Consider the following 8,692-nt stretch of genomic DNA (forward strand, 5'->3'; position numbering starts at 1 on the left):
GCTGCTAGTGACGACATCCCAGCAAATGATGACCGAAGTATAGGAAACACGGCTTTGATAAGTACCCCGTGTGACTGACTGCTTCCACTGCGCGCTCTCAGGTTATGGCCTGCCTGCGCAGCCGTCCGGCCGAAGACCTGCTGTGGGCGCAAGAGCGCGTCGCGTCCAGCTCTCTGAGCTCGTTCGTGGCAACGTACGGGAACTCGTTCCTTCCCAAATCTCCGTGGAAGTCCAAGTACCTGCCGGTGCCGCTGCTCATCGGGACGTCGAGCAACGAGGGCAGCCCTTTCGTTGGACGCCGATGCTTCGAGCAGCCGCCCAGGTGTGACTCCCGTACTCGCGGTCTTTGAGTTCTGGCATACGGAGCCTGGTAACCTTATGTACGCGCTTTGCGCTAAGCAAGCACAATGTTCTGACAATTGGTCACGAACGCCACAGTGCAGTGGTTGTATAATGCTGTCAACCGCAGGTCGATAGTGAGCGTATGCAATCAAAAGTCGGAACACGTGGCGTAAGTTCATGACTTTCTTGGAAATTCCTATGGTGAATTCAAGTATATAGGGGAACAGGAGCACATTGAAATTCTTTGAAGCCGCTATAGCAACAGTATCAGTGGAACATGTTATAGACTGGCGCGAGACTTCGTGAAAGCAATCTTATTGAAGTTCACTGTATTGTGGTTCACCCATTGTAATCTGCTATTACTCTGCAGTATGAATGCTCTGTGGAAACGTATAGCCTACATTAAATAAAAAGAGATGAGTGTTAAGGGAAGGGGGTAGTTGAACTGGCGGTATGTTTGGGACTATAGTAGAAGGTGATTAGGTAAAGTAAATATAAGAAGGGTTGGTTGCCTACTTTTATTCAGTATAAACGCGTACGAGCTCTCTTGGTGGTTGCCATGTTTGGAGGAGTGGAAGACGTACTTGTAAGGGGTGTCTATGAGCTGTGTAATTTAACAAATACGCACGTAACGGAAGCAGTCAAGGACGGATAGGTCGCGCTCCGTTCAGGATCAAAGTAGCTAGTTTCGGAATGACCAGAGTCTCGATAAATTTAGCTAAGGCGATACAAATAAAAGCTTATATGTGCTGTAGACGTAGCATACAGTCACACAAAGGCAGCAAATATTCGAGGTTTTCTTTCGCCTGCTCAGCGGCATCCACTGTGCCTTAGTTTAAAAACACGATCCGACTTTCTTGATTGGGACCCTTGATTTTGCCTAGAAATCGGTTTCGTGTTGCTTTGAATAGTAAGAAATGACATTGATGATGCAGAGCCAAGTATGTCGATACACAATCACAGAGTTTTCTATACATAGTCGTGAGATTGCTTTCAGTTTTCGTTTACAAAATATCGCAGATGAACCTTCACTTTCGTCAAATTAGCCAGAGAAGCATGATAGGCAGCAACTAGAAATCTGTGCAAATTATTATGCTTATCTTGTGGCAAAGCTAATTTGATGGAGTGATTACTGTCAGGCAACAGGTTGTTGGCACATCCTCTTTGCAATTAACGACCCCCATGATTGGTACACGTTGGCGCGCAGTGTACGAAGTAGCTCGGTGCTATTGTTTCTAACGCGTGTGCTTGAAGAGTATTGCACGGTTGTGGCTGGCGCACAGGCTGAACAACCGGAGCGAGGCACTGAAGATGGTGGGTGGCCTCCTCGAGACTTACAATATCCCGCTGCCCTCCGGCCGGCCACCCATGGAGCCTTACCTGGAGATAGCCAGCAGCAAATGTGGAGCCCCGCAGCAGGGGGAGGATCTCAGGCGGCTTGTCGCCGACATTTTCGGTGACGCCGCGCTTCACTGTCCCTGCAGGTGCCCACCTACTTCACTCCTAGAGATGTTCTAGAAAATTCATGTACTAATTGTTTGGTTATTAATGCAACTAGCATTCTCAGCCATGTTCTTGTGGTAGAGCTTCCACCTTCGCTGCGTTCCCATCGCCTCCAGGCACCCACTAGTTCTTTCAAAATGGGTACAATCGTTCCCCGGCCTGGTGCACGGCTTTCTTAAGGGTCCGGCGCCCTTAAAATCCTGTCGAGGCCATTTTGAGCACAGAAGAAGCGCAATCTGGTGGCCCCATGCAGCCAACTTTTCATCAAGGGGGTGTCCTTGTAGATGTCTGGAGCTCCCTTAGTTGCCGAGCACCGTGCGGGTAGAGCGCGTGTGCCTATTCAGCTGTACGTACACTTCGGCGGTATTCGTTTGCCTCCCACAGTAGTGGCAAATGCGCGGCTATTTGACCAAAGCTGTGGTGGGACAGGGGGCGCCCGGAGTCCTTCGCAAATCTCTGTAGGGCCACCTTTAGAGATGAGAGCCCGTATAAACAACTGAGCGCCGGGTCGTGGTACCCATTAAAAAACCGGTGGGTTTCCAAGAGTGCCGGGATTCGAACCCAGGAGCTCTCACATGCGAGGCGGACGCTGTGCAATTTCAACACCACTGCAGTAAAAAAACAAATAATGTGGTTATTAATGATATTATAATCCATGCCCTAGTTTAGTCATTTTGTGTCTGTATCTATCAAGCATCTTTATACAGCTCTTCAATAAAACAAAAAGAAAACGTTTAACATTTATCCGATCCTGATCGTAATCGAAACCTCGTCTTACAAGTTCCTCTAACACACCAGCCAGACGCTTCAGCGCGTGGTGCTGCAAATGCCCACGCCGAGCGAGGGGTTAATTCTCAGCGTTACCACGTACCGGCGCGTCACCGGTTCAATCTTGGAAGACACGCAAAAGAAGGGGGCTTCGCGCGCGCACTGCTAGATGGCGCAGGGTGACCGGAGGGAAGCGCGAGGAAGGAGCCCGGCTGCAGTACACGGCTCTTGCATGACGCGTTTCGGCGGTGGCCGTACGGTGCGTCGCAACATTCCTTGGATGCTAATCGCATTAACGTCCACAGTCATCGCGAAGTCAGTTCTGCTGGAATATTTAAACAAATAAAAGAAAAGGAACGGAACAAAATTAATGCTTACCGCTCTGTAAACACAGTCTGCGCCTGATCGCATTGTAAACGAACTTTGTTGACAGCGGCCAGCAGTGAGGGGTTCGACGTATGAAAAAAGAAAGATGGAAGGAGGGAGGGAAGTTGACGATAGAAGAGAGGATAGAATTCAGAGCTCAAAGCAGTTTTGGGAAAAAGGGAGCGTTGCAGTCTGACTGAATGTAGCATCAAGCTTTATGCTGCTGTAAAGTGGACGGCAACATGCTCCGCTGTTGAGTACGAGGTCGCTGGTTCGATTCTTGACAGCGGCGGTCACATTCCGAATATAAGAACGCTTGCGTGAATTGAGTTCAGGGTACACCTGACCTACACCTGACATATCCAGCAGACCTGACAAGTGCTTTTGAAGTTCTGTAGCGCACATGCTGCGGTTACTCTTGAAGCCGGAGGCTTAATCTCTAGTTAACGACACTGTTAAAATCACACACACACACAAACACACACACACACACACACACACACACACACACACACACACACACACACACACACACACACACACACACACACACACACACACATTTAGCTCGTCTATGTATACCGACGTCTCTCTTCCGTTGAATCCCAGGCGAAATTGCCTTGGTAACTCAGTCCATCAATACGAATCGCAACATTTCATCTGGTAGAACCACTAGGCCGGTGCCGAGTTCACCTTGACGCGTCGAGCGCAGCGGATTATATGAGTTTGTGTCAGCGACAGTGCGGAGCCACCCGCTGTGGTGGCTTAGCGGCTATGGTGTTGCTCTTCTAAGCACGAGGTCGCTAATCCCTTCCGTGGCGGCCGCGTTCCGATGGGGTCGAAATGCAAAAACGCCCGTGTCCCGTGCATTGGGGGCACGTTAAAGATCCCCAGGTGGTCAAAATTAATGAGGATTCCTCCACTACTGCGTGCTTCATAATCAGATCGTGGCTTTGGCGCGTAAAACTCCAGAATTCACAATTGATTCGGCGTGGAGCCAGTTCTGGGAGAGTTTTCGTCGTGCTATCGCCCACTGAGATCACATGATGTCCCCAGATATGCTGGATTACACGCGTACATTGTATTTTCACACTGCGTAATACGTACTCGCCGACGGCAGTTGACGCCTGAAGTGCCTCCGAAATACTTCCGATATTGTTGCAACCCACAGAGCGCCATCACCGGCGTCACTCGTTTTTCATATTTGGTGACGCAACTGACGTAGCTTTGACTTGGGCTGTCGATGTCAAGCTCGCCGAACATGCTTGAGTAGTGCATGCTGGAAAAGTGCTTCGACTGGAGCCACTTGGTACGGCATGACTGACGGTGAATTGATGCGCTGCAGAGGTGAACATACGCGAACCAAAAAACAAGAAAGGACGATGGACCTAGATAGTCGGACCACCAATGTGCGTGCTTTTCGCCGATGCAACGTCACCACGCCCAGCGCGCGTTTGTCGAGGTGTCTTTGCGCGTCGTTTCTTCTCACGACGCAGGCTCTTCGCGGAGCGACATGCCAAGGGTGGCCAGCCTGTGTTCGTGTACAAGTTCTGCTACGCGACCTCGTCACTGCACGTGCCCGAGTGGATGGGCGTTCCGCACAGCTCCACCTTTTGGTACATGAGCGGGGTCCCGCTGCGGATGCCCGAGCGATTCCACGACGTCGACAGGGCACTCAGCCGAGAGATGGTGCGCATCGTCGCGCACTTTGCCGCGGAAAGGCAAGTACGCCTTTAGTTGTCGCTTCAGGAGAGGTACCCATTTGGCTGTTGGCCTTGCTCGTAAACTGAGGCTGTGTCCCAATACCCGCCGTAGACTGCTAAACAGAGAGCAAAGCAGACTGCGACCACTTTAAGTCTCGTTTCGGTTCTGACGAAGCTGGCAAAGTAGACAGCTCCGGGAAGTCGACATCGAAGCCTGCCTGAAAGCTCGGCGGAAAGTTCTCCTCCGCACGTAAAAGCGCCGACAAGATTTTAAATAATGTAACTCATGTTACATTCTTGGATTTGCAGGTGATCTGTGTATTAAAATATGCAGTTAATCGTTTTCCTTACCCTTTTTGTCGACGCGAGTTGGCGCCAAGTTGAAGACTAATTCAAAGTGCATTCCAATAATTCGGGTCGAAGCTGTCTTTTTAGCCGTGAAGGTAGACTGGTTTCAATGCTGACCACAATTAAAACACACCCTGCGATCATACGGCCGGCCTATCTGGTTAACTCTATGCCTGTATCTCAGTTATCTTGTCGAAAAAGATGCCTGCGTGTGATTAACATGACATCTATAGGTTACTTCACACAGGCCACTTACGGCACAGTGGTTTTATTACTGGAAGCTGAGGCGCTATCGTGATGTGTGGTTTGAACCGCGCATAGGTATAGTGAAACATGCTGAAACACAAAATATATAATTTCTCAAATGTTTAGCTTTCTAACGCAGTGCATCAAAGATTTTCAGGCAACAAAACCATCAGACTGCTCGAGTGAATTCGGAAAACCAGACGTTTGAGCATAATTTTGTTGGTAAAACTGCGACACGTTGGTTTGGTGGCCTAAATTTCAACGTTGTGGGGGCGATATGTTGACAGTGCCAAGAACGATGCACTTGCCAGAACATGCAAAATGTTCCGTCTCTTGCTTTATCAGCGCCTTCCCGCAACGCAATGTGTGCAAATAACAACTGCCTGTTACTATTGGGGTTTACTGTGCGTTGAGCCTTAGCCGCTGCTGCCTTGCCGCTGTCGCCTTAGTACGATTGCCATGAACGATGTTTTGTGAGTGAGTACTGATATCAGCAATATTTAATGTTGCAAGTTTCTAGTAAGAACGTTTACACCTTTGGTCTATCTATCGTAGTGGTGGTCAACCGAGTGCTTAGAATGGAAGGACTGCGCGTCATTGCGGTGTGAGAGCATCGAAAGGGAAAATGCGTCTTCAGAATATTGCGTTTTATTTAAGTCCTTGATCGAGTTGGCTAGCAAGTGGCGATAAGTTTTTTGCGAATGTCTACGAATATGTATGCGAATATCTCTGCGAATGTGCATACACCGTCATCTCGCCGAATAAGTTTGCCAGAAGCATGTCTGCTTTAAAAGTGTGCTAGCGCTTGAAAATACAGGCACGGCATTTTGTGTTGGACCATATATGGGTCGGTATCCTGTTGGGATGTGCATAACCCTGTGGTGTGCTGGTTCGTAGCTGCGGAAACAATAACGAAAGTGTACTGCGATTGTGGAAGCGTGCCTGTCACGTCGTGGTGTCGTCATAAACCCGCTTTCGTGGAGGTGCGCGTGACATGAGATGTTGTTGCTCCTAGACGTCTGCTTTGGCCGCCTTTTAACGCTTCCATGCGCGACGTCGTAAAAGAACATCTCTCCTGTGCATCTTCATTCGTGATACGCAGTTCGCCTTGTTGATATTGTTATAGTTATAAATAGTTATAGTGCTTCTGCCTTTGTTGTGCGTACGCTATTCTTATGGCCACGCAGCTTTGCGGGAGGTAGGACTTACTTTGCTTAGTAATTGCGGTGCGCGTACCGCACGCAGAATTAATCTTTTTCCCCCGACGTACGCGGGCCCTCATAGGAGTTGACAAGTGCGCTCTATGGTCGCGCTCCTGTTCTTTCATATTTGCAGCACCGTCTTATGATAACGACTGGTGGTATTGGTCGATATGCAGCATGCGCTGTGATAGTTCTGGCCAGCCACATGACAGTGTTACTACTAATTTCTAATTGCTATTAACATCACGTGAGCCACATTTTAGAACTTCGCTTTGAGTCCGGGAGGTCTGCCTGCTGCTCTTTTTCTCTACAAAGCGAGCAGGCGATGTTGCTCACTAAACACGTAACGGGAAACGTGAATAGCTTCGAACTTACTAAAGCACCAGTGTACGCGAATTTGGCACAATATCGCTGCTGTGCGGACCTGACAGTTCAATCTACTCGAGCTGATCTAACAAAGTTATAGTTCTTGAGTCAAGAGCTCCACAAAGGGCGACGTACATAGGCATCTCAGATCTGTTTGAAGCAAACCTAGTGATATTAACAAAACCTAAAAAAAATATTGAACCAGGAATGCTAAAAACAATTTTAGATATTATTGTTCTGTTAGGCCTTCATTTGTAGCGGTGCGGAGAACGCGCGCCGAAATAGAGCACCCACCTGAAAGCCAGCAACAAATAAACCTCAGCTCGCCGTATTTGTCCAATGAATACGTAAATGCTAAAACGGGGCGAAAAAAAAAAAAACGTCTAAGGGCGAGCAAACGCATCAAACGCTTTTCGTAGTTGTATAGAGCGGCTGGAGTTCTTCAGGTAAGCTGATAAGTCAGTGCTTGTGTTTCTTTGTCGTATTTTTACCGTCGTTAGGGCGTTTTCGAGCCGTCGAATCGCGCTGCACTGGTTCCTCGCCGCGCGCCCGACACCCTCGGTACTCGTAGCTTACACCCAGCTGCTCGGCTGTTGTGACGCGGGGTGGAAATAGAGCGCCTACAGTCAGAGACGCGCGCTCGTGCTCGCTCCGCAGCGAGCTGCTTCCGCCGGTAATGAGTGCGGCTGCTCGCGCGGCGTTGAACGCGAAAGGTGTCCCCCGCTGAGAGCGAACCGCTTACGACGACGACGGCGGCGACAACGATTCTTCCAGCGCGATTTTTCCCCCCTGCCTAGCGCGCGCCTCGATGCTCCCGCCTCCGCTTAAACGTGCGCGGTTTAATGGTCTGCTGGCTCCGCGAGTATCGTTTCGCTCCCCATCCCCCTCCCCACTCCCAGCTCGCGCCGTGGGAGATGCGCCGTTGCGCGCGTTCGAGCGTCGCGATGATTGTGGAGCGCGGCAGCCGTCACGTCGACAACGGCGACGCATAGCGCTGCCTTCGACGCGACGCCGTCGCGGGGAGCGTGTGGACATGACATCATTAAGGGCGTGACAGCAGTGAAGCTGGTGCGAGTTGATGAAATCGCCCGTTAAAAACAAACGAAAAAGAAAGAACGACTTATAAAGAAGGCAAGCACGCACGCATGAAGAGAGTCGTGAGAGAGATCCTATCAAATACGTATTAATCATATCATTAAAGAAAGCATCTGAGAATTCTCCATAAACGTGTGACAGCAAGCCAATCGAACCGCGTAACGTACTTAAATGAGATAAAATCAGTCATAATGTCCACGCGGTAATGCGGAACTAATGCCTCACTGACGCGCGCGTTTTCAGCACTGTTCGAAACTGCAAAATCGGCTTGTTAAGGCGTATACGCTAAACTCGCATGTTTCATGTTGGGGCGGCAATAAGATCGCTTCTTGTATAACGTAGTGGGAATACGGATGCGGCATTCGGTGGTTCTTTGACTCGGGTGACTGCGACTACCGAGCCACTCGCGGGGTGCAAAGCTACCCGCCGCAAGCACTGCACGCACTGTGCACACGTGAGTCGGAGTTAATCTAGGCGCGCAGGAAGCGTCCAGGAAGGGAGGCGGTGGACTTTAGGAGGAGGCCACGCGGTTTACGTGTCTCAAACCTTCGGCAGAGCGCCACGGCCGCGGCTACCAGATCACGCACTCTGACGGTGTCGAATAGCAGAGATTATCTTGTACAACTTCATCTCGCTGCGCTCACGCCTTCCGCTGAAGTTCGAGGGTGGCTACATTTAGTCGTCCTGCCTCGCTCAGGGTTCCAGGGGACTTCATGGGCAAGCCGTGGGCGCCGATGGCCAGCGGCTCCTCGC

At 50.1% G+C, this 8,692-nt stretch overlaps 1 protein-coding gene across 1 annotated transcript; it reads left to right on the forward strand.

The window, feature by feature from the left end:
• Positions 1 to 59: 59 nt before the first annotated feature.
• On the forward strand, positions 60 to 4,874 carry LOC142559897 (acetylcholinesterase-like). The gene is made up of 3 exons (XM_075671586.1): positions 60 to 322; positions 1,626 to 1,826; positions 4,476 to 4,874. Exons 1-3 carry the CDS (start codon positions 105 to 107, stop codon positions 4,714 to 4,716), a joined length of 660 nt encoding a protein of 219 aa, XP_075527701.1. The 5' UTR covers positions 60 to 104; the 3' UTR covers positions 4,717 to 4,874.
• The last annotated feature ends 3,818 nt before the right edge of the window (positions 4,875 to 8,692 follow it).

The sequence above is a fragment of the Dermacentor variabilis genome, chromosome 10 (assembly GCF_050947875.1).
Source record: "Dermacentor variabilis isolate Ectoservices chromosome 10, ASM5094787v1, whole genome shotgun sequence".
NCBI lineage: Eukaryota > Metazoa > Arthropoda > Arachnida > Ixodida > Ixodidae > Dermacentor > Dermacentor variabilis.

Excerpts from the sequence above, each read along its gene's own strand:
- LOC142559897 (XM_075671586.1), top strand. The coding sequence starts at position 105 with ATGGCCTGCCTGCGCAGCCGTCCGGCCGAAGACCTGCTGTGGGCGCAA. Across the intron at positions 323-1,625 it reads TGCTTCGAGCAGCCGCCCAG|GCTGAACAACCGGAGCGAGG; the intron begins GTGTGACTCCCG and ends GCTGGCGCACAG. Across the intron at positions 1,827-4,475 it reads GCGCTTCACTGTCCCTGCAG|GCTCTTCGCGGAGCGACATG; the intron begins GTGCCCACCTAC and ends CTCACGACGCAG.